At 36.1% G+C, this 26,909-nt stretch overlaps 1 protein-coding gene across 1 annotated transcript in view; it reads left to right on the forward strand.

Moving 5' to 3' along the window:
• Positions 1–23,678, forward strand: part of LOC126821663 (glycogen phosphorylase, muscle form) — a 28,427-nt gene extending 4,749 nt beyond the window's left edge. Inside the window, exons 2-18 of the mRNA XM_050550135.2 lie at positions 4,349–4,450; positions 5,407–5,589; positions 6,447–6,578; positions 7,734–7,845; positions 8,994–9,076; positions 10,557–10,700; positions 11,135–11,227; positions 11,757–11,903; positions 14,474–14,637; positions 15,259–15,373; positions 16,137–16,238; positions 17,462–17,668; positions 18,307–18,528; positions 19,567–19,694; positions 20,632–20,766; positions 21,251–21,317; positions 22,186–23,678. Coding sequence (XP_050406092.1) covers positions 4,349–4,450; positions 5,407–5,589; positions 6,447–6,578; positions 7,734–7,845; positions 8,994–9,076; positions 10,557–10,700; positions 11,135–11,227; positions 11,757–11,903; positions 14,474–14,637; positions 15,259–15,373; positions 16,137–16,238; positions 17,462–17,668; positions 18,307–18,528; positions 19,567–19,694; positions 20,632–20,766; positions 21,251–21,317; positions 22,186–22,350 — 2,301 coding nt within the window. The 3' untranslated portion in view covers positions 22,351–23,678. The remainder of the gene's footprint in view (positions 1–4,348; positions 4,451–5,406; positions 5,590–6,446; positions 6,579–7,733; positions 7,846–8,993; positions 9,077–10,556; positions 10,701–11,134; positions 11,228–11,756; positions 11,904–14,473; positions 14,638–15,258; positions 15,374–16,136; positions 16,239–17,461; positions 17,669–18,306; positions 18,529–19,566; positions 19,695–20,631; positions 20,767–21,250; positions 21,318–22,185) is intronic.
• Positions 23,679–26,909: the final 3,231 nt, after the last annotated feature.

Genomic DNA, 26,909 nt, shown 5'->3' on the forward strand with positions numbered 1-26,909 from the left:
GAAAAGGCTGATTAATTGTAACAAACAATTCCGAATGACAATAGCTTATGGACACTTTAATAGACAAACGATTCCGGCTGGCAATAGCTTATAGACACTTTAATAGACAAACGATTCCGACTGACAATAGCTTATTGACACTTTAATAGACAGTATAGGTTGTGGGATAAATGCCTAGTAAAATCCAGACGGAAAGGATCAGTTCAAAGCATGGCAAATTCAGGACAATTATTGATACATGCATTCCTAGAAAAATAGTTAACGTAAACATGTAGTTTAGTGGTTGGGTAAGGGGCAACATCGTGATTTTAAATGGAAATATAGAAGTGTGTGTCATCGTATACATTTATTAGTTGTCTTGTCAACAAATTGTCTTGGTCATCCTATTTTGATCTCAATTTGAATCAGTGTTGAAATTGAAATATGACTTCGATTGCATTTGTGACAAATATCATAGGTGCCAGCTTTCATGGTTAAAATTTCTGGTTGTTAATGATCAAAAATAGTGCGGTATTTGTCACCAAAATAGTATCACCCCTTTGTGGAAGAAAAAAAAGATTTGATTAGTCATGATAATGTCTTTGTATGGCTCTCTGTGATTTGTCAAGTCAGTTAATAAAATAATTGGAGCTAGGCCTATATGAAATATTCTGATGATCAGATGTTTAAGATTATTTTTGTTTTGTGTTTATGGTTGGCTCTATGCCCCAGTTCACCTGATTGTAACAAATATATTGTCAAGTCACTCAAAGTATCTACGTCTCAGCAAAATTTCTTGGGCCTTTCAATCAAATACCTTTAACAATGGAACAGGTGCCCTAGTTTTAGAGGTCTGTTGATGAAGAGAATTTTGATATCTTCCGTAATGGAGATATTCATGCAAGATGTATTAAAGATATTCATACAAACACAAATAATAATTACTGTCTACGGGTTGAGTCCAATGCCAAGTGCGTGGTGTTGTGTCTTCTCAAATGAAAAAGCATACCCTGGCCTTAAGCACAACACCAAATGGGGTTTAACATCCTACTGTTCTGTTCCTACTGGGCTAATGAAGATGGGACTATTTTTGGACTTCAACAATATTGTGGTTAGCAAGAGATTCATCAATCCCTTAAACTACAACCGAGGTCCCGTGTATACATAAGAATGCACGTAAAAGATCCCTTGGCAGTTGGAATTCGATATAAGAGTAGGCGATAGTGCCGCTGCCTGGGCAAAATTTCCCTCATAGCACACTGTATGGCATATGCCCGTCTTCATTAGCCCAGCATAGGAGCAGAACAGTAGGACGTTAAACTCCATTTCATTTCCTTAAACTACATTAAGAGACATCAAATGGCTGCTTTAAATAAAATCTATGTATAGTGAATAAATATTTGTATTAAATTTAGTTGACGAGGATATAGTGAGTAACAAACAGTTGTTTTCAAGTTTAATGTAATTCAGGATATCCTACTAGACCCTACTACGATGGTATAACATGTGATATATCCTAGTTCTACACTAGACCCTAATACTATGGTATATACATGTGTATATACATGTGATATATCAACAGTATAGAATACGTAAGACCTTGACCTCAGTATACTGTACTGGTATAAAACTGAACTCAGTAGTATATTGTTATGTAGGTCTGTTAACCCAGATCATTGTCAAGCTAGGACACCCGATAAATGAATATATATTTTTAGACCTTGAAATGAAGATTTTAATTTTTTATTTTTATTGCAAAGCAATAAATGCTAAATATTGCTGAATCATGATGACTTGACTCAGATAGAGAAACAACCAAATATTTACCGAGTATTTTACCAGGGATTTTGTCATCCAGATTTTGAAATAGGACAAAATGTGGGATGGACGGATGCTTTAGGCAGATACAAAGCGTGTGCTGGGGCACTAGGAAAAAGGGTGGATGGGGTGGGGCACTAGCAAAATGTTACACTAAGCAAATGCAAAGAGGGGGAGGGGGGGTCACTAGGATAAAATCTGTATGACAACAGCAAATGAGGGTTGGGGGCGTCACTAGGAAAAGAGAGAGAAGACACAGGGAAAAGTTAGGGGCCATTTGAAAAAGAGAAGGGAACACCAGATAAGAAGAGGGTTAACACCAGGAAAAGACGGATCAGGAGGGACACAAGGGTTAAAAACAAAGGAAAGCTTAAAGAAGAGGAGCCACTAAGAAAAGAGATGCAGGCACAAGAATAATAATAGCTTGACATATTCAGAAGACAGGGCTTGAGACCGTCAGGTATTCCTCTGGTATAATTCCTCTGCCCATTGACAAACAAAGATAAAAATGTCTAAGTTGACTTCTGTAAGTCCTTGACCTTGAAGTTGAAATGTGAAGAAAATTGAAGGTGATTTAAGAAATGGTAAAAATGAGTGAGTGCCATGTTTACAGTAATGACAATAGCAGTTGATATAGTTTTACTTATTACAATGGTATACAGTGTATATATACAGAATATCTGTTGGCATGATGACAGTAAACCTATTATATAATGTATTCTATCTACTGTACATCTTTACATATAAACCTGCTCTGTTTAACTATTCTCTAGTCAGCAAAATATCTCACTACAAAATTACAATATCAATATTCTAGACTGAAAGAAGGGCCAAATAGATTAAAAGTTTCAGTGCATATACAATTGAAAGTTAGTCTTATGAAAAAGCATATTGGTCTAAAATATATTAAAATCATTTGATCTAAACATAAGTTCTAGCCGTCTAAAATCTAATGCTTTTATGATGCCATTAACATCTTAATCAAAATAGGGGATGGACACTTAAGATAAAAGACAGGGGGTCACTTCAAAAATGTAAGTGCGAGAGAGGGAATAAGAAAAAGACTCTAAGGAAAAGGGGTGCGGTGGTGAAACTAAGGAAAAGAGAGGGGGACACAAAGGAAAATAGGTGGACACCAGGAACAGAAAGGGTGAGGAGACACTAAGAAAGGGAAGGGGGACATAAAGGGGAAATGTTAGGCAGACATAAGGAAAAGGGGGGGGGGGGTCACTAAGGAAAAGAGACAGGGATACAAGACAAGGAAAAAGAAGGGGTACACTAGGAAAAGCTATTTTATTTTATTATATTGTGTCTAGAATGTTAAAGACCAAAGATATAGGTATGCATGTATTATGGTCTGATGACCAAGAGATAGAGATATGTAGATGGTCTGATTTAATACACAACTCCAGCTGCTGTTGATATTTTAAATATTTTATTAGATAAATTAAGTAGATAGTTTCAACAAATTAGCTATGATTTTAATGTGGTGAATACCACACTATTTTATTATTAGAAAATAAAGTACATTTATACACAAAATGGAGTAGCTCATTGAGAATGACGCTTGTTCACTGACCTGACAAGGCCCAAGTTTTTCGATCCTTGTTTGTACATCAACCCATGGCAAGATGGTCACCATACCTTTTAATCTTGAAATTCATACCTAATATGGCTTAGCTCTCTTTTTTTCCACAGACCCTAAGTTAAGGAAAACCATTCAGGAAAACGTCTGCTCTTCGAAGGTCTATGGATTGTGCAGCTTCCTCTGCAGACCCCTTAGGAAAACAGTCTCCCCAAAACAATAGCATAACAATACATATACATAGCACCTCATGGATGGTCTATTGGTTCTGCTTCTACTGCTAACTAAACACCACTGTTTGCAAACAAATTATTAAAATCATGATATACATGTACCATCTGATGTTAGTCCCAAAATCACCTAGTTTGTAGTGAAGTGATGTTAAACATGAAATCTCTTTATTGCATCTGGGGTCTCCGAAGATGAACCTAGAGGGAATTGTTATCAGGCCTTCTGGAAAATAGTGAGCTCCTGGTACACTATACATCATCTTCAAGAAGGCTTGATAACACTTTAAGTCTGTACATCTTATCAAGGCGTGATTTCGCTTTAACATTTTTACCAAGGCCTTCACGTAATTCACTGTATATTTCAGCAATCATTTCAATTGGGTATTCACCCAGCTTATGAGCCTATGAGATTCCAGCTAAAATGTCTATTTGCGATAATCGAGTTGCAAAGTTTAGGGTTTGTTCAATGCCAAGGTTTCCATGGAGGTCGCTATATAGGATTTGAGTGTGATAGTGTCACAACATTTGATTGGACGCTACTGTTCACATGTCTGTATTAAAGTGAGAAAACATAGAGGTAATAAGTTCGGGAATTGTGAAGTAATCTAGCAACGTCCAGATGTTGTAAAACTCGCAGTCGTTGCTTCAGAAACATGACTATACCTAAAGACCTTAATGAATTTTGACTATTAGTTAACTTTTATAATTTTTGATAAATTATTTGTTTTTATTACAGAGAGTGTATTATTTATCACTGGAGTTTTATATGGGAAGAACATTATCTAATACCATGGTGAATCTAGGTATGCAGAGTGCTTGTGATGAGGCTATGTATCAGGTAAGTAATTATTCTCTAGTGGGTGGTCAGTTGGTCTAATACATGTATGTTAGTTAGATCATGGAATGGCTTGTACTAGACTAGGAGTAAGAGTCGCCTGTCTAAACTCTGAGAGTTGTCTTGTTGTGATGAAATGTGTATCAGGTAATACACACTTGATATTCTCAGGGGGTGGTCATGTGGTCTAATCACACACTTTAGATTATTAGATCTATCATGGACTTGGATGACGTAGTTTAGATTTCCGGTTTGTACATGACAAAGAGTAGAACCGCCTCCTCCCCCCCCCCCCCCGTTAAATACCTCTACACCTAAGTGAATTAAAAGGGGGTTGGGTGGACGATCATCAGGTCTGCCATTGATTCAACTGGTGTGGTTTTCATTCCAAGTATGTACATGGTAAAGAATAGAGCCCTCTCTGCCCAAACTTGTGGAGTTTCCCTGGGTTCTCTGGTTTCCCCAGACTGTTAAAGACCCTTACACCTAAGTAGATTATTGAAATGAAATTGTGTGTTAGTCCCGATATTACCTTTTATTATTCTAAGGTAGACCTTCATGTTGTAGGAGAGGGATTGTGTGGGCATAATGCAATCCCATGCAGATTCAATTCTTATTCTAAGGGAGCTTTTAACCAAGGTCCCATGTATACACATTGGCGTGCACATAAAAGATCCCTTGACAGTTGGAATTCGATATAAGAGTAGGCCGTAGTGCTTCTGTCCGGGCAAACTTTCACTCATAGCACACTGTATGGCGTATGCCCATCTTCCAGTTGGAGCAGAACAGTAGGACGTTAAATCCTATATCATTTCATTTCAATCCCATGTTGACTCAGATAGATTTTTCAGTCTAGATTCTCCTAGGGCATGGCAAAGAAAAGATTCTATTCATTTGGCCGAATGTAAAACCACATTAAACTTGTTGCTGATAAAAAAATTATTTTTTCATTCAAACAGCTTGGTCTTGATATTGAAGAACTTGAAGAAATTGAACTGGATGCAGGTCTTGGTAATGGTGGTTTAGGACGTCTAGCAGCATGTTTCCTTGATTCCATGGCAACATTAGGTCTGGCTGCCTATGGTTACGGTATTAGGTATGATTATGGTATCTTCACCCAGAAACTAGAAAATGGCTGGCAGGTAATAATTTAAAAAAAATAAAATAAACAGTTTTTTGAAAATATATAAGCTATAAGATATATAATAAGATAAATGTCAAGAAAATATTGGATTCTGAAACAAGTCAGAGCTAATTTTATTTAATCTGTCTCCAGTTTTATACTAACAAATATGAGCTTTCTGTGTACCCTGAACTGAGTTTGACATCATCACAGCTATCTTGGATGCGGGGGGTTGGATGGCCAAATGGTTAGCACGTTCGTGCTGTATCATAAAGCCTGTCATTGAGTTAACTGGCGTGGTTTCGAATCCCCGGTTGTACGTGACAAGGAGTAGGGTCGCCTGTCCAACCTCGTGGGTTTTCTCCGGGTCCTCCGGTTTCCTCCCACTGCTAAAGACCCCTATGCGCAATCGAATTATTGAAATAAAAAACTAAACCATATGTTAGTCCTGAAATGACCTAGTTTGTGTCGAGTGTACGTTAAACCCCATTTCTCTCTCTCTATCTTGGATGCTATATCAAAAATGGAAGTCTTGTCAAGCGATCTGCAATTGTCGAAGGGACATGAATGCATGATTTACATTTACATGATCTGTTTGCCAACCGAGCTGGATGAAACTTGGTAATGACATTCTTTGAAACATTCAAAGCGCATTATAAGCTCAGAAAACAGCCGATTTGGGCAGATCAATATTCAAGTCCTATTTTTCAGCTGTTCAGGACCGGAATTAGTGGTTCATGACCTCAACATAGTAAAGCTCGTTAGAAACCCTGGGGTGGTTTTAAATTTTTGATCGTTTTTACTGAATGATTGACGATTTATAATTGCAATGTACATGACTTCTTCTTTTTAAAAGTAAAACCTTTTTTTTATTAGCTTGAAGAACCCGATGATTGGTTGCGATATGGTAATCCATGGGAGAAAGCTCGACCTGAGTATATGTTACCTATCAACTTTTTCGGACGAGTAGAACATCACGATGGTAGTGCTAAATGGGTTGATACTCAGGTAAAATAGTCAAAAAGCTTCCATTTTATTGATAATATGATTTGATTGGGTTTAACTGTGGTGGCTCAGGTAAAATACTAAAAATACCTCCATTTTATTGATAATATCATTCGATTGGGTTTAACCGTGGTGGCTCAGGTAAAATAGTCAAAATACCTCCATTTTATTAATAATATGATTTGATTGGGTTTAATTGGGTGGCTCAGTGAGTAGTATGTTGGCTCGTTAACCTGACAGTCCTGTGTTCGATTCCAATGTTGGCCGAGAAAGTTCATTGTGATTTTTCTGGTGTGGTTCCCCCATGTCAGTGGTGTAGCACGGAGCTTCTGGCAAGAGACAACGTATATTCGTTCAGATGGGACGGAAAACTGAGGTCACTTGTACACATTAGTGTGAAAATAAAAGAATAAGAGTAAGTGCCGCTGTCTGGGCAAAATTTCCCTTATAGCAACATGTAAGCCCGTCTTCATTATCCCAGTCGGTGCAGAACAGTAGGACATTAAACCCCAATTTCATTTCATTCATTTGATCGGTGTTTGTTGGTCGGTTTTTGGGGTTTTTTGTCTTAGACTGGATCAAAGCAGTAGAAATCAAATCGTGGTCGGAGCTTTACGTAATTGATTGACAAGCTGGACCTGTCATCTTTCCACACAAACAGCTTAGTAATTATATGAAACTCTTTCCGTAATGAATTGATCACCCAACTAGTGTAGTGTGTGTATTGTTTAATGGTCGAGAGCGAGACATTAAGTAATATAATACTACGCGAGGCGTAAGCGGAGTGTTGTTTCAATATATTACGCAATGTCTTTAGCTCGAGACCATTAAACAACTTAAAATATAGACACTATCCCGCGTGCTTTTCAATGAAATACGTCACGCGAGTCCAATATTTCATCTAGTATAGATAATGTACGATTGGCAAGTTTGCCCGTACATTATTGGAAATAATGGTACGCCAACATCAAAGGATGACATCACACCTGTATTTTAAAATGTAATATAGGCTATGTTTGGGTTGGGTATAATGTAATATATATTTATAGACTAGTTACTGTAAAATGTAATATTATAGGCTATATTTGCTACATGTTGGGTATAATGTAATATGTAATATATCTATAGACTATAATGTGATATATGATATATTTATAGACTATATTTGCCATGCCGTATGATAGTCCAGTACCAGGTTACGGTAATAACACAGTTAATACATTACGACTCTGGTCAGCTAAAGCACCAAATAACTTTGATCTTAGATTCTGTAAGTATAAAGTCTCTAAATAATAGTTTAACTTTAAAAAACAGAATATATCCGTAGACCAAATGTGTCGTTGATTTCACGTATTGAAGCATGTGGCTAAAATTGTGTTGATTGTAAATATGTACAGACAAAAACTAAGGATATGTACACATATTAGTAGTTGGAACTTGTAAAGAATACAAGGCAAATTCTCCAAAGCACAATATATTCCAGACTAAAACTGAGACAGACAGGCCTGAAAATATCGGTTTTAGTTGTACCCCACATTTATTAACAATAGCAAAAAGAAAACAGAAAAAAGACAAGACTGTTCCAGATAAATGGACAGACACAGGCTGATTTAACTGATGTAGGCAACCTATCTTAATAGTAGCTAACAAAATCTGATGTAGGCAACCTATCTTAATAGCTAACAAAATCTGAGGACCTAATGACCTAGAACCTGCTATTTTCAAATGACCTAGTGCCTATCGGCTATTTTCAAATATGAGGAACCATGGGCGTCACACATAATCATCCTGGAAACATGTGTGAAGTGAAAAGTACCTGTGTTCCATAAAATTGTGTCCAGTTAGCCTGTCAGTAATATTTTGTTAATTTTTTTCTGCCACTTATCAGAGTGAATCGCATGTAGGTACCCAAAAACATAACCGCCTAAACTAAATATTTATCGCCCGCTCAGCCAGCAATGTAACCATAATGCTTTTGCACGCGGTGTCTTGGTAGACAGCATGGCCACATGGTGTTTGTTTATATTTTTTAGGGGTTTTAAAAAATGGGTTACGGTTAGGGGTTAGAGTTGCGGGCCCCCCCCCCTATATATATTTCACGGCGACGCCTCTGTGAGGAACTAATGACCTGGTGCCTACCTGCTATTTTCAAATGTCTGTCAGATATGTATTTATAGAATCTATATAAAAATAGAATAAAAATATAAAGTGACAGGCACTAGAAGGATTGTGTCTAACAAAGTCTGAATTTGTTCCTGATATTATCTCGTGACAGGTTCCTTATTTACAATCTTCCTACACTTCCTAATATAGTCTGAAAATAACCTGATCATATTTCTATTACTGAACCTTACTATAAAATAACCTGATCATATTTCTATTACTGAACCTTACTATAAAATAATTTGTATATTTCAGTCAACAATGGTGAATATATTCAGGCTGTTTGTGATCGTAATTTAGCTGAGAATATATCCAGGGTTTTATATCCTAATGATAATGTGAGTATTGAAAATAAACATTGTCTTACTTAATTATCTGATCTGGTTTTCCTGAAGTAGAGTCACCTGTCCAACCTCGTGGGTTTTCTACAGGTCCTTTGGTTTCCTCCCACTGCTAAAGACCCCTACGTGCCAGTGAAATATTAAAATAAAATTGAACCTTATGTTAGTCCCATAATGACCTAGTTTGTGTCGAGTGGACATTAAACACCATTTTTCTCTCTAGCCTAATTATCAAAAAGCCTAGCGTAGACCTTTTCTTATCAAGGCAGTTTGAACAATTATCCATCGCACAACCTGAAAACCACACCGACTCTAATGTGTTCAGCTTCAAAACTCACATTTCTCAGACAAATTGAAATAGTTAATAAATTCATTTTGGTCTAAAGAGATGCATGATATCTAATTTGGCTACTTAATTATGATGTAAATATATTTTTGGTTCAAAGTAAACTGAAAACAGATATATCTTACAAGGCAACAGAGATTTCAATGGTTGTGACTTTTTTATAGATGATGTTTTGTGAGACAATGATGCATTTTCATTCAAATACATTAGAGGGGACTCCATCGTCAGTTCAAAACATACCAAATACATTAGAGGTGGCTCCATCGTCAGTTCAAAACATACCAAATACATTAGAGGTGGCTCCATCGTCAGTTCAAAACATACCAAATACATTAGAGGTGGCTCCATCGTCAGTTCAAAACATACCAAATACATTAGAGGGGGCTCCATCGTCAGTTCAAAACATACCAAATACATTAGAGGGGGCTCCATCGTCAGTTCAAAACATACCAAATACATTAGAGGTGGCTCCATCGTCAGTTCAAAACATACCAAATACATTAGAGGTGGCTCCATCGTCAGTTCAAAACATACCAAATACATTAGAGGGGGCTCCATCGTCAGTCCAAAACATACCAAATACATTAGAGGGGGCTCCATCGTCAGTTCAAAACATACCAAATACATTAGAGGTGGCTCCATCGTCAGTTCAAAACATACCAAATACATTAGAGGTGGCTCCATCGTCAGTTCAAAACATACCAAATACATTAGAAGGGGCTCCATCGTCAGTTCAAAACATACCAAATACATTAGAGGGGGCTCCATCGTCAGTTCAAAACATACCAAATACATTAGAGGTGGCTCCATCGTCAGTTCAAAACATACCAAATACATTAGAGGTGGCTCCATCGTCAGTTCAAAACATACCAAATACATTAGAGGTGGCTCCATCGTCAGTTCAAAACATACCAAATACATTAGAAGGGGCTCCATCGTCAGTTCAAAACATACCAAATACATTAGAGGGGGCTCCATCGTCAGTTCAAAACATAGCGAATTGATGGAACTGCAATAAAGTGGCACAGTTCTGTCTATCCTGAAAACCGATCTGATGTGACATTAATTATGATATTGTGTGTGATATAAGTCGTTTCTATGACATTAATAAAAATATTCTTGTTATTTTAGATATTCGAGGGTAAAGAATTACGTTTGAAACAAGAATATTTCTTGGTAGCTGCTACACTTCAAGATATTATCAGACGATTTAAATCTTCCAGATTCGGATGTCGGGATTCTGTCAGAACATCTTTTGATACTTTTGCTGATAAGGTAAGATCCCCTTCATCCCTGCACCGGAAAATTCAACATTTGACAATTAACTGGCTGCTATAATACCAGCTTTTGATGTGGGTAAAAATTACTAAAATATGGACAGAGTAAATACAGTTAGATTTATAGTTTTTATGTGAAAAACACTTAAAAATAAAATAATGTTAAAAGTTGCCATTTTCATAGAAAGAAAAAGTTAAACAAAATACTTTAAAATATTACTACAAAGTTTTGAAGTGAACACTCTGAACTTAATGTCTGTAATACCCATGACAAATGTTCCAAACAAACCAACAGTCTTATGTACCTAATTTGATTTCATTTTTGTTACAATGATGAAATTTTGAACAATGTGCATACATTTGTTGAGTAATCGTACACACACCTCACTACCATAAACATATAGTAATAACAAGATACTATCTTTATTTCAGGTTGCTATCCAGTTAAATGACACTCATCCATCATTAGCTATTCCAGAATTAATGAGAATTCTTGTAGATATTGAAGGAATTGACTGGGAGAAGGTAAGGAATTCATGAGAATACTTGTAGATATTGAAATAAAATTGAACCATGTTTATCCTGAAGGGGGGTTGGATGGCCGAATGGTTAACACGTGCGTACTGTATCATAAAGCCTGTCATTGAGTCAACTGGCGTGGTTTCGAATCCCCGGTTGTACGTGACAAGGAGTAGGGTCGCCTGTCCAACCTCGTGGGTTTTCTCCGGGTCCTCCGGTTTCCTCCCACTACTAAAGACCCCTACGCGCAAGCGAATTATTGAAATAAAATTAAAACCATATGTTAGTCCCGAAATGACCTAGTTTGTGTCGAGTGGACGTTAAACCCCATTTCTTTCTCTCTCTGTTTTTCCTGAAATCACCCAGTTTGTGTGAGTCGACATTAAATCTCTCTCTCTCTCTCCCTCTCTCTCTCCCTCTCTCTCTCTCTCTCCCTCTCTCTCTCCCTCTCTCTCTCTCTCCCTCTCTCCCTCTCTCTCTCTCCCTCTCTCTAATACAAGTGTGTTGTACTGTATATAATATGTTTTATTTGTAGGCGTGGACTATAACGGTGGCAACATGTGCTTATACCAATCATACAGTATTACCTGAAGCTTTAGAAAGATGGCCGGTATCTTTATTACAGAGAGTTTTACCACGTCATCTTGATATCATGTACGAGATTAATCAACGATTCATGGATGTAAGTTCTCCATTTTATTATTGGTGCGCCCTCTTTCACGAAAACCTTGTGAACGAAATAGACAACAGAGGGTAGTTATTTATATTATTGGAGTGCCCTCTTTCCCGAACACTTTGTGAATGCAATAGAGGCTAGTTATTTATATTATTGGAGTGCCCTCTTTCCCGAAGACCTTGTGATTGCAATAGTGGCTAGAGCTTTTAAAAGATTTTTGTCATCTTTTATATGAAGCATTGTGATGCATTTCCCCTGTTCTCTGTCCATCTCTAACAAAATTCAATTGGCATGGTTTCGATTCCCTGGTTGTACGTGACAAGGAGTAGGGTCGCCTGTCCAACCTCGTTGGTTTTCTCCAACTGCTGTAGACCCCTATACGCAACTGAATTATTTTAAATAAAATTGAACCATGTGTTATTCCCGAAATGGCCTAGTTTGTGTCGAGTGGACGTTAAACCCCATTTCTCTCTCTCTCTCTAGCAAAATGTGGTCATATGTTTTAACTGCCAACTGTTGCAAGTGATGCAATTTAATATGTATTTATGTTTAGCATTATAATAAGTTATGGAGTTGTCAGTTACTGTATATAATATGTAATATAATATATATTTAACTTAATTTACTATTACAACATAATGACACAACAATATGATTTACTGTGTTTGACATCATTTAACATATATAACTCAACGATACAACTTACTGTAAATGAAATCATTAAAATTAGGTATTTTCCTGAAATTAATAACCTTATATATATCAAATGTTGATGAATATTTATTTTAACGTCCGTCTGTCAATAATTGGCTTGTGAACTTTTTCATATTTTGTGTTAAGCATTATGGTCGTGAGAGGCCGAACCCTAGCGATATTCAACGTTCTGCGATCTTCCATGCCCGCTATATTTTTTTGTTTATATATTAAAGGGGACATTATAGGTAATATTAGATAAAGAGCTGACAGTTCTTGCTATAATCATTAAAAAAATAGATAATGAAAACAGGAAATGCAGAAAATTTCAGTCAAATTGCTTCAGTATGAACCAAGATATTAACAAATGAATTTTAGGCTAGTCTCAATCATCATGACTAGCGTTGGTTCTATAATAAACAAAGTCTTGATTATCCATTTTTACGTTAAATTATTCATCACAAACTCAGTGACCGCCCTAGATTCTTAAAACCTTTAGCCAAATTTTTAGCCAAATCAAAATTTTATTAGCCAATTCAGAAAGTTTTAGCCAAATATTTTATATCATTTTATTCATATGTTTGTTAATTAAAAATGAAAATAAATGTTTAATATGTACTTATATAGTACACAAGAATGTTATTTTATCTCCTTGACTGTCAAAAAGTTCACATTATGGAGAGAATGAATGCAGATAACAAAAAAATGTTTATAGGATAAATTACTTCACAGCCACATGATTTAGTTCATCCTTAGAACAGAAAAGACACCACGATTCTTTGTAACACACCACTGATCAAATGCTTTGACAAATTCAAAATTTATGCTTTCCGGTCCATCCATTTTTATAAGCATGAGGTCATTGAGGGTTAGCTCGACGGTCTCGGTTAAGGTCTTGTTTTTGTCCACATGTTGATGAAGCCAACGATTACGAAGGACTCGCGTCCGAGATGACACTCTCACTCACGGAAGTAGATTCTGGACTAACAGTAGTCGTTGGAAGTAAAAAAGGAATCTATCCTTATTTTTGGTTTACTAGTATTAGTTGTCATTATTGTGCGTTTTATTTATTTGCTGCGTAAGTAAAGAAAACTTGTAGTGAAGCGAATGTATACAACGCAGTGCCACACAAAAGGGGCGTAACGTAACTGTGTTTTACAGTCTCGAGACTCGATCTTTCGGTCGTTTTAATGCGTAACCATTGACTGATTTGCGACTTGTAAGATTGAGACTAGAGTAATTAATATACTAAAAATAGACACTCCATCGAGTCGATCGAAAGAAGCGTTGAACGAGACGATTTCAAGTTTAATATTAGCAGATTTACGAAATAACACTCTCTAAAATTCATTCGCCAAATTTTTCGCCAGTATCATCACTTTATTTGCCAATAAAAATAATTGTCGCCATTGGCGAATGTCTAGGCGGTCACTGCTGAAACTGTATCCCAATCCACTAAACATTGCTGGCATAAGATGGCATCAAGAGTTGATTATGGTCTGGATAAGTTAATTAATGCCTAATAAATAATTTAGATAACATTTCAGGCTTAAATAAAGACCTGTATTAGGCAAATTTACCTCTTGCATAATGCAAATGGGGTGGGGGCTGGGTGACCGAATGGTTAGCATGTGTGCGCTGTATCATAAGCCAACCTCGTAGCTTTTCTCCAGTTTCCTCCCACTGCTAAAGACCCCTACGCCCAAGCAAATTATTGAAATAAAATTGAACCATATGTTAGTCCCGAAATGAACTAGTTTGTGTCAAGTGGCCGTTAAGCCCCATTTCTCTCTCTCTCTCTCTCTCTCTCTCTCTCTCTGTTTAAGCAAGGTACCTGGAAGAATACTGTATATTATTTTGAGATATACCATATTTTATTTCAGCTTGTAAGAACGAAATTTCCTGGTGATAACGATAGGTTGAGAAGAATGTCAGTAGTTGAGGAGGAAGGAGAAAAAAGAATTAACATGGCGTTTTTAGCTATAATAGGATCTCATGCTATTAATGGTGTAGCTGCCATACATTCAGAAATTATCAAAACTCACACGTTAGTACCTTCTTATTATAGATTGGTTCCCCCTTGTCAGTGGTGCAAGATGGAGGGTTTCACAAGGACAGCTGTCTAGTCATTCGAATGGGATGAAAAACCAAAACTCCTGTGTTTACATTGGGTTGTATGTAAAAGATCCCTTGACAGTTTGAATGTGATATAAGAGTAGGCTGTAGCGATGCTATCTGGGAAAATTTTCTCTCATATCACATGGTGTATGCCCATCTACATTAGCCCAGTCAGAGCAGAAAATTAGGACTTTAAACCCTATTTCATTTATTATAGATTTAGTTTATAAATGGGGAGGTTTAAGGGTTTTCCCCACCCCAGTACTAACTTATAGATTTATGTCATAATGAGGGGTTTAAATCCCTTTTATCTTGTTAGAATACTCCTTTAATCTAATTGTTTTTGAGATGATCAAACACAATTTCCTCAATTGAAACTATTTTGTTATCTTCATCTTTGAAATTTTATTTAAATTATATTTAAATTATATTTAAATTACTTTCAGATTCAAAGACTTCTATGAAATAATATTTAAATTATATTTAAATTATATTTAAATTACTTTCAGATTCAAAGACTTCTATGAAATTATATTTAAATTACTTTCAGATTCAAAGACTTCTATGAAATTTTCCCTGAACGTTTCCAGAATAAAACTAATGGTATTACTCCACGTAGATGGCTATTGTTATGTAATCCTGGTCTATCAGATGTTATTGCTGAGGTAAATATCATATTTTATAGGTCTATTGTCATTATTGAATTTACATGACATTTTATTAGCTCTGCTATGTAATCCTGGGGCCTGTTTCACGAAATTTTTAACCAAGATAAAATCCAAATTTTAGTAATTTGATTGGATAATATTAGATTGATTTTAGTGCTTAGCCAATCAAAATTGAAGGATTTTATCTTTAGTTAAAATTTCGAGAAACAGGGCCCTGGTCTATCCGATATTATTGCTATGGTTAATATTAAATTTAAATTACATATTTCCAGATTTATCATCAGGCATGGGCTCTGTTGATGTCTGTATTGATGGGTCAAAGGTTAAATACAGACCTATTAGTTACTGCTGGTCGCTCAAAATTTATTCGATTTACCGTGATTTCACCTCATTGTTATATCAAGGCTGTTTAACTTAAATCGTAAAATACGAGACATATCTACCAAGCAATGGGTCTGATATATTCCTGAAGCAATGGCCTGAGAAATCCCTCTCTGGCCATTGCTGAATTGGCTTCTGATACTTGAGCTTTTGAGGGAGTATGTCTATATTCTTCCCGTTCAATCAAATCTATCCCAAGTACAGCAACATGACAGCCCTTCGTTTAATCTGGAGTCTTCCCTAAAACTTTGGTACAGAAATTTGCTTCGTTTACAGCAGTGTTAAGTGGGATTGGCTCTAATCAAACGAAACACTGCGAGGAGTATGATAGGCCTGATGTATATGTTTTAACTTTCTAATTTATATCAATTTATTATAGAAAATAGGAGAAACCTGGGTAACACAACTAAGTGAACTTCGAAAACTAGAACCATTTGCTGATGATGAAAATTTACTTCGACAAATCATGAAAGTCAAACAGGTAAAAAACTGGATCTCCTTATAGAAGCTCTATGAAACTGAAAGTAGTAGAACTCTTAAACCAGATGTTGCCACTAGGCATGTGGCACCTCCCAGCTTGTACTACCCTTGTACCCTAAAAAATCTCCCTGCCACAAACAGCCAAACCACAATCACAAAAATATATATTAAGATGGGGGGCCACTTTGGCTGAGTGGCTGGCTAACCTGAGGGTCCTGTGTTTGATTCCGGTGTTGGTCAAGAAAGTTCATTGAGATTTTTTGGCGTAGTTCCCGTTTGGCCAATTGGGTGCAGGTCTGAGGGTCTGGCAGGGGTAAAAGTAGTCGTTCAGATGAGATGAAATACGAAGGACCTGCGTACACATTGGCATGCATGTATAGGAACCCTTGACAGTTGGAAATCGATATAAGAGTAGGCGATAGTGCCGCTGTCCGGGTAAAATTCCCCTCGTGGGAAACTGTATGGCATATGCTTATCTTCATTAGCCCAGTTGGAGCAGAACAGTAGGACGTTAAACCCCATTTCATTTCTTTTAAGAACAATCAGCATATATGATAATCTCATCTGTATCTAGTTGTGAGAAGATGGGTATATTCATTAAAAAATAAAATGGGGTTTAACATCCTACCTTTCTGCACCAACCGGGCTAATGAAGACAAGCAGATGCCATGCAATGTTTCTTACCAATCTTGTTCAGATATCCAGAATAAACTCACCGTAAATACTCGGGTTTATAAAAATAATGCACCGTACTCATGTGAACGTATATATTGTCGTCGCTCCTGTCCATCTGTCATCTCTTGAAAGAAGGGGTAGGATGGCCGAATGGTTAACGTGTTACGTGGTATGATAAGGTATGTCATTGAGTCAGCTGGCGTGGTTTCGATTCCCTGGTTGTACGTGACAAGGAGTAGGGTCGCCTGTCCAACCTTGTGGGTTTTCTCCGGTTCCTCTGGTTTCCTCCCACTGCTAAAGACCCCTATGCGCATAATTAAATTGAAACATATGTTAGTCCTGGAATGACCTAATGTGTGTTGAGTGGAGGTTAAACCCCATTTCTCTGTGTCATCGTTAATCTGATGTGTAACTTCCACCCTCTCTCTCTCTCTCTCTCATCACTTGTAAAATATGTGGTATCTTGCATAGCAACCAATTGTTCCATTGTGGCCCCTATTGTAAGAGCCTTATTTATTTATATATAATTTGATGTAATTATAATTTCAGGAGAATAAAATGAAACTAGCAGCCCATATACAACAGAAGTATAACGTAACTATTAATCCAGCTTCAATGTTTGATATGCAAGTTAAACGTATCCATGAATATAAACGTCAATTAATGAATTGTTTCCATATTATTACACTCTATAACAGATTAAAGAAAGATCCAGCCATGAAATTTGTACCTAGAACTATCATGATTGGAGGCAAAGTAAGATACTATTTTATTATTTCAATATGGTTTAAAAGGTTACTGCTATTCTCTGTGGGGGGTTGGATGGCTGAATGGTTAGCACGTGCGTGCTGTATCATAAAGTCTGTCATTGAGTCAACTGGCATGGTTTCGAATCCCCGGTTGTACGTGACAAGGAGTAGGGTCGCCGGTCCAACCTCGTGGGTTTTCTCCGGGTCCTCCAGTTTCCTCCCACTGCTAATGACCCCTACGCGCAAGCAAATTATGGAAATAAAATTGAACCATGTGTTAGTCCCGAAATGACCTAGTTTGTGTCGAGTGGACGTTAAACCCCATTTCTCTCTCCCCCTCGCTATTCTCTGTATCTCTGACTCTGTATTTGATTTATTATGCTGACTCTGTATTTCTGACTCTGTATTTGATTTACTATGCTGACTCTGTATTTCTGACTCTGTATTTGATTTATTATGCTGACCCTGTTTTTGTAACTCTGACTCTGTATTTGATTTATTATGCAGACTCTGTATTTGAGCTGTTATTTTTAACTGTTATTTTTATATTAACTTGTTTTTTTTCTGATTCTATGTTTGACTGTTATTCTGACCCTGTATTTGACTCATTCTGACTGTGTAATTGACTGCTGACTATTATTTCAGGCTGCCCCTGGTTACTACATGGCTAAACTGATTATAAAACTAATCAACAACGTAGCTAACGTTATAAACAACGATCCTATTATTGGTGATCGCCTTAAAGTTATCTACTTAGAGAATTACAGGGTTTCATTGGCTGAGAAGATTATACCTGCTGCCGATCTTAGTGAACAAATTTCTATGGCTGGAACGGAAGCTTCTGGTACTGGTAACATGAAATTTCAGGTCAGTTAATCAACTTATTGCCCTTGATTATCATACAAACGTATAGGGGATACTCGATTGAACGTTCCGGAATTAAATTCTCTTAATAGTGTCAATCCAGTGAAAAGGAGAATTCAGGAGTACAATGCATGTGCCGACTGCATAAAAATATATCTCAACCAATCATGGCAGCTGAAACATATTTGTTACTTAAAATACATCACGATTCTACTCACACCACCTCAGCTGTCGGGACTGGAAGAACTGTGACACAACTAAATTCCATATCACTAGAATGCAATATGTCAATTCGGGAGGTTCCGGATTGACAATCGAGCACCCACTATATATTCTACTGTAAAATGATTTTACTCTTTTTTCTTAGATTAAACAATGTGATGACCTTAATGGACTGCACAGACAACTTAGCAGCTGTGTGCATGTGCATAAGATAGCCGGGGGGGGGGGGGGGGGGGGTGAATGGCCGAATGGTTAGCATGTGCGCGCTGAATCATAAGGCCTGTCATTGAGTCAACTGGCGTGGTTTCGAATCCCTGGTTGTACGTGACAAGGAGAAGGGTTGCCTGTCCAACCCAACCTCATGGGTTTTCTCTTGGTGCTTCGGTTTCCTCCCACTGCTAAAGACCCCTACGCGCATGCAAATTCCCGAAATGACCTAGTCTGTGTCGAGTGGACGTTAAACCCCATTTCTATCTATCTATAAGATAGCGAGCTAGTCGTTCAGGACACTGAACCCAACATTGTAACAGGCTTAGAAGACAATTATAATGTCGAGACTACGATATATGCTTGATAACGACTTGTGAAACCTTGTTGAAACGTCACAGTGAAATAAACCATAGTAATTGTTATCCATAAAAAGTGTGTTTTTGATTATGTTCCAATTACTAAATGCCATTCAAAGAATAAAGAAGATATTGAAGCGCCACTGTCCAGATAGAATTTGACTCAATTCACACTGCATGGTGTATACCCGTCTTCATTATCCCAGTCGGTGCAGAACAGTAGGACGTTAAACCTCATTTCACTTTATTTTAGTTGAATGGAGCTTTGACTATTGGTACATTAGATGGAGCTAATGTTGAGATGAGAGAAGAAATGGGTGCTGATAATATATTTATATTTGGTATGACCGTCGAGGAAGTAGAAGAATTAGATAAACGAGGGTAGGTTTTAATAAAATTACATCAAGTCTGGTATTAAGGCACCTGTCAGACACAATCACTTTGGTGGCTGTCACTTTGTCTATTTACATTGTTCTTATTGATACCAATAAATGTAAAGGAACTTAAGCTAAATACTGCGGCTAGAAATGTCATATTACATCACTATTAAAGGATTTATATTGGCTTCAAGTGAAAAGCAGAATGAAATTCAAACTTTTGTACATAACTTACAAATGTCAGAAAGATGAAGCACTAGATTTCCTGTTTTCAATCTTCAGTTCTTGTATCCCTCTGTTCCTCAAAGAAATCTTCTATTCCAACATGAACTATGTTTTGTGGTGCCTAACTATAGACTGAAGTCTTTCGGTCATAGATGCTATTCCTACACTGTAGGATGGGGAGATAACTCTTCATATTATCTCCCCTTACACCACATGCATCAACGTCTTATTTGAGGTACCAGTCACTAAATATTATTGAAACTAAATATTATTTATTCAACATTATACTGTCAACAATTTAAGGAAAGGAACCCAGTTGTACAAAACACACCTACCTAAAGCTTTGCTCCCCCCCCCCCCCAAGCCTGTATAATAATCAGTCTAGTAAACAGTAGTATGTAATTATATGCTTGCCCCCCCCCCCCCCCTGTATATTAATCAGTCTAGTATGTAATTATATGCTTTATTTAATTTGGGTGGGTGGGGGGTAGATAGAAGAAACAGCCTTTATTTAAAGGGGGGGGGGGAGAAGAAGCCTTTATTTAATGGGAGGGGGGGCAGTTGGGGAGAGAAGAAGCTTTTATTTAATGGGGGGGGGAGAGAAGAACCCTTTATTTAATGGGGGGGGGGGGGAGAAGAAGCCTTTATTTCTCCAAAGTCAATCTTAGGAAGTGTTTATATAATCTTTATAATGGTGTATATTTATATATTTGTAGTTATGTACCACGTGTATATTATGAGAAGAATGCTGAATTACGTCAAGTTATGGATCAAATTAATACAGGTTATTTCTCACCTGAGAATCCAGATCTCTTTAAAGATATATTTAATAGTCTCATGCATACTGACAGGTACGTAGTCGACATCTTTGTTTTGGGTTTTTGTCTCCTATGAAATATTTTGTTTCATCACTTCAATGAAATCAGCTAATATCCCAAACTTAACAAAGGGATCATTTCAACTGAATGGAATATTTTAGTTATCAATCGAATCTATAACGATAAAATCAGCCCAGGTGGGAACTCCTCTGTCCAGTCAATATGGCGTATACCCCGTCGTCATGATCATTAGCCTAGTTGGTGCACAACAGTAGGACGTTAAACCCCATTTCATTGCATTTTACCTTGAGATAAAAATATGGTATTTCCATGTTTTATCCCGGAATGGTGTGTTGTTATTTAATTGGTAAGAACTAATGGTTAATGTAATGGTGTTATTAATTAGTGTTGTTGTTGTGGTAAAAACTAATGTTTTATCCCGGAATAGTGTGTCGTTGTTTAATTGGTAAAAACTAATGTTAATTGTAATATATGTTTTTAATTTGCTTGTGTTTAGATTCCGATTATTGGCTGATTTTGAATCGTATGTTGAATGTCAAGATAAAGTTAGTGAGCTATTCAAGGTAAACATATATTTTAATACTTTTAACAATTTTATCATCAAACTTCATATCTCTAGTTAGCAATCCAGGTAGTCTGTGAAGTTAGCAATCCAGGTAGTCTGTGTAGCTTGACTTGAGTGGTTGAGAAATTGACCGGCATGAGAACTTACTTGACATAAAGTCAGAATTTAAAACCTAATTTAACCTTAAATGACTCTCGGTGAACAAGAAATAAAACCCTATGAAACACTTGTCTGGGACTAGAAATTAGGCAACTTGTTTTAGTCATATTTACCAGATCGAGGGTGGATGGTTAACTTGCCCCTGCTAAATACCCCTATGAGAAAGTGAATTATAAGGGGGTTGGATGGCCGAATGGTTAACGTGTACATGTTGCTTCACAAGGTCTGTTATTGTGTCAAGTGTAGTAGGGTCGTCTGTCCAACCTCATCGGTTTTCTCCGGGTTCTCTGGTTTGCTCCCAGTGCTAAAGACCCCTACACACAAGCTAATTAATATAAAATTGAAACCTATGTTAGTCCCGAAATGACCTAGTTTATGTCGAGTGTACGTTAAACCTGTCAGTCAATCTACATGTGATAAAGTTAGAAATTAAAACCTAGTTTAATGTTAAAACTCTCTCGGTGCGTTGATTCAATTGTATTTTATTATCAATCCAGAAATTGAATAATTGCCAGAAAAAAATGGGTAAAATTTGGTTGTTTTTTGTTGTTTTATTGAGAGTGTAAAATCAGTTTTACAAATTTCATTTTACTTGTGTGCATGTTTATTGGTCACATATTTTAAAAAACCTCAGAAACCATTTGACATTTTAAAAAAATAAAATTGAGGATTTTAGTGAACTAGACCATGGTATTTTTATATTTCAGGATCAGATGGCATGGGCTAAGAAATGTTTATATAACATCGCAGCATCTGGTAAATTCTCTAGTGATCGTACTATCGGAGATTACGCCCGAGACATCTGGGGTGTTGAACCGACAAATATTAAACTACCTGCTCCCCATGAAAAAGCAGACCCCGATACCATTTAGATCTTGTGATATTAGTCGAAATTCTTTAGTTATTTCATAACTTTACACTACTGAGGGATCTTTATTCCTTCTTTTTAGAAATAGGGAAAAAAAAAAATCAATGAATTCTGATTGTTAGCTTACATATTTTCTTAGAGCTTTTTTTTAGGTTTAAACGCCATTATTTCGGGAGATAGATTTTGTTATAAGAATCAAGTTTTTCTAAATACTGACTAGAGGCCTACGCAGTAATCAACTGATTAAAGCCTCATAGCAGTATCATTAAATTATAATAGCCACCAACATCCAGTGTTTGCATGCAGCTCTAATATATTATACTCTAGCCATTTTCAAACTTATTGAACCGTAATCTTACAAACCACCACTGTTCTGTAAATATCTTCAAGGAACTGGTCAGATATTCAATATTTACATGTTCCTAGTGCTATTACTATAATGATATACATCATAACATTACTCATTCACAAAAACAATTATAGGTTCACTGATTCAAACATTTTTTAAAAATTGAATGCTTTGTTAGAAAAATTGGTTTTCAGTTTGCAAATAATTTTATTTACCTCATATGATTAAAGCGTTGTGCCGTGGAGCTAGTCTAATCGTGTGGTTGTTTCCTTTTTGATTCGTTCTATCACATCCAGTCAGATATTATCTCCCAAACACTTCGGGGGTGGAACCATTAAACTTTTGTTAAACTCAACTTTCAAGTTTTACACGTATATTTATAAAATGGTATGATAGACAATTAAAAATTCATTCAGAACGCGAATTGATTTTGGCTTGTAATTAAGAAACCCAAAACAAAATATTGACAATCAATAATCTACTGATTTGGATTGAAAAGTTAGTACTGTCTACAGAATTCCAGTTCATCATATCTTTGGTTATACGAAATTGAACCATTTTTAGAGATTCAACTTTTACAATATTGTAGGATAACAAACGACTCAAAATCTCTGAAATCCTGATCAACAGTTTGAAATTGAGTATAATAATAATAAAAAGCTTCATGTCACCCCCATCTGTGTTTTGTGGACTTGTTTTGTTCCAGACTTGATCATTGTTAGTGTATATCATTCATCATAGAAGTTTAGATAAATTAACACAAATTTTATAGTCAGGTTCAAAAGCAATCATAATATTGGTGTGTATTTAAGCTAACATTTTGAAGAATTAGTTCTCTGTTTGACTCGGGCAGATGTGAAATTAATTCAACTATTCAGTATTATTTTATCATTCTGTTGTAAAATTTTCTACCCAATTTTTTTAATAGAATGAAATTAAAACGAAATCCAGTGTATGATTGTTAGGGGTGGGGTGGGGGAGAGGTTAGTTTTATAGATAGGGGTGGGGGAGAGGTTAGTTTTTATTTCTACAATATTCCTGTAAATGTTTAACAAGTTTGTGACCATGGCTCTTGTTTCAGTTGTATTGACCAGTATTGACTGACTGATGTTGAAATTAACTGATTGGAAAACTGACCTGTTAGTCAATTTATTTACATGTCATTAAATTAGATATTTCAATCTTTAAAACAATAAATAGAGTTCAATTTACATTTGTAGTGCCTAAAAACACTTAAAAATATACATATTATTGGTATAATGCTAAAAATATACATATTATTGGTATAATGCTAAAATACAAATTATTGGTAGAATGCTAAAAATATACAAATTATTGGTAGAATGCTAAAAAGTCTTTGGAAAAAAATATCTTGCTAATCCATAATAAACAAAAATTAACTGACTGGCAAACTTTTGAAATGGAAGCCCTGGTACTGACTTGGTTCAACTTCTTTTTGTTATCGTTATTGTTATTTTTTTCTTGAATTGAAAGTGCTACATATATTACAAAATTACACAAGCAGTTGTACGCCAAAGTTTCATCATTTAGCAGTTGTACGTCAAAGTTTCATCATTTAGCAGTTGTACGTCAACGTTTCAACAATTAATAAAACTACTGACAAATGAACCTAGTATATGAGCTGAGTTCTTGCCAAAATGTAAAAATTTGTACATTAACCCCTGGTATTCAAGAACGTTAATTAGGAGCTGGGTCAGGCTAAGATTTTGTAGGTCCCTGGCGAACAGTTCAAATCTGGTAAATTATTACCCATGGACCTCCCTTTATAGGTTCTATACGGTACAGTGTTTCTGTTTGCTGTAGAATGTTTACGACAAAGGTATATGAATTGAACTCGTTAGAGTAAGGTATTTATATCTTGATTCAGGATTAACACATGAAATATTTAATCACTTGATCTCTGGAGCTGTCTAGCGGGCGGAGAATTCGGTGCTGCAGCGGTAGTCGACCTCTAAAACCTCATGCTTTAATCTGATCCAGATACTAGAACTAAACCAAGATATCAGTAACCATTACCCCGATTAATATCAAGAATTGACCTACCCCTAATTAATGTTCAAGAATTGACCTACCCCTAATTAATGTTCAAGAATACGGCTCTTATTGTTAGTATATTCAGCTTTACTTTGTACAGCATCACATCAAAAAAAACCAAAAAAAATACTAGAATTTTTTAAGGGTGTTTTTTTTTTATCTTCTTCATGTGGTATAAAATTGTTTGTGTAAATTTCATTTTGATAAATATACATGTGTTTTGTGATTGTATGTTTTTATTAGAACTAAAAATAGACATTTGTTATACTTGTACACTTAGCAATGATATTTATTACAATCATGTATACACGCTCTTGATTTAATATTGAACACCAGTAGCCTAGCACAGCCAGACAACACCTGTTGGTGCCTAGCACATCCAGACAGCAACTGTTGGTACCACGAGGTGGAATATTACAGACAAAAGACAGCACTGTTGTAGTTTTCGCAATATGAGCGACCATCATTATTCAACAAGGAGACTATGGACATCCAAGACAACAAGCAGTTGATTCTATGGTAGCAATCTTCAATTGTTTATATTCAAACAGCAGAAGTGACGTCTTTGTTCCAGTACCTGAGTGTATAGGCTGGGGAACATGTTCAGGAACGTGTTCAGGACTGTGTTAGTCAAAGAGTTAATAGAACTACATATTGTTTTAGGTATATGTTTGATATTTAATATTTCTTCCTGGTTGTTTATCAGTTTTGCTCAATAAAACGTTAAAATAGATATTGTACATTTTATCTAGAATTAAGCATAGCCTGCCCTGTGTTCGACCCCTGCCACTACTTTATATTGATTAATGAAGGCTATACAGTTGTACTAATCTGTAATGAACAACTGCCAATTTTGAGATAATATTATTAAAACGTTTTCTTCAATCCTTTTCTTCAATCCATTTCATTTTCACTGTTATTATATAGAACAAAAAATATTGTTATTGCATACTACTTTTATTATATTTAATTAATAACAAATGTGAGACTTGTTAAAAGAGTCTACATAAATATAGTCTCAATTGACATGTCATTGAATGAATCATGTTAGAATAAGCTTGACTGTAACCAAAGTATTATTAGTTTAGTTGTGGCGTATCTTCTGTTATTACCATGTAGATTACAAATCACAATTTTGCTCCTACTCTAGAAGTCTACAAACTAGGCAATATTTCCTTATAATAACTCATATTTATAATCACTTCATGCATTCAAAACGGGGGGCAGGATTGCCGAATGGTGAGCATGTGCGCGCTGTATCTTGAGGTCTGTCATTGAGTCAACTGGCGTGGTTTCGATTCCCCAGTTGTACGTGACAAGGAGTAGGGTTGCCTGTCCAACCTCGTGGGTTTTCTCCGGGTCCTCCGGTTTCCTCCAACTGCTAAAGACCCCTATGTGCAAGCGAATTATTGAAATAAAATTGAACCATGTGTTAGTCCCAAAATGACCTAGTTTGTGTCGAGTGAGTGGACGTTAAACCCCATTTCTTTCTCTCTCGCATTCAAAATGATATTTCAAGTCAACTATCCAGAGATAATATCAATTCATGATTTGGGATAATTGGTTATGGTAACCCAGTTTGCCACGATATTTGATTCCATTTTCCAAGAAATGATATGAAAAAAAATGGGGTTTAACATCCTACTGTTCTGCTCCGAACTGGGCTAATGAAGACGGGCCATTATCCAAGAAAAAAATAGTTATGTTTATGGTTATTACACTTCAACAAGATTTTATGAGTTGTTGTCAAGCAAGTATTATAAGTCAATTGCTAAATACCTCTCAAGAATTCAATAATTAGTTTAGTTGATTTGGAATATTCACATGTTTTAAGCTGATATCCACATGTTTTAAGCTGATATCCACATGTTTTAAGCTGATATCCACATGTTTTAAGCTGATATCCACATGTTTTAAGCTGTGTGGATGTAATAGTAGAGAGAGATTAGAGTGTGATGTATGAGATATAAATATGTTTAAGAGTAAAGAGTAGGAGCCATGTTGTGATGTGTAATTCTAGTGGTATATAGTCAGTAGTGTGTATTATTATTGGGATGTTAATATAATGTTCGTATCGGTATATAATATGTTTATTGGTGTTAATATAACTTTATCTACTTGTAAAACTTACCCAGCGTCAATTAAACCTTATAAAATAT

This window comes from Patella vulgata, chromosome 5 (assembly GCF_932274485.2).
Source record: "Patella vulgata chromosome 5, xgPatVulg1.2, whole genome shotgun sequence".
NCBI lineage: Eukaryota > Metazoa > Mollusca > Gastropoda > Patellidae > Patella > Patella vulgata.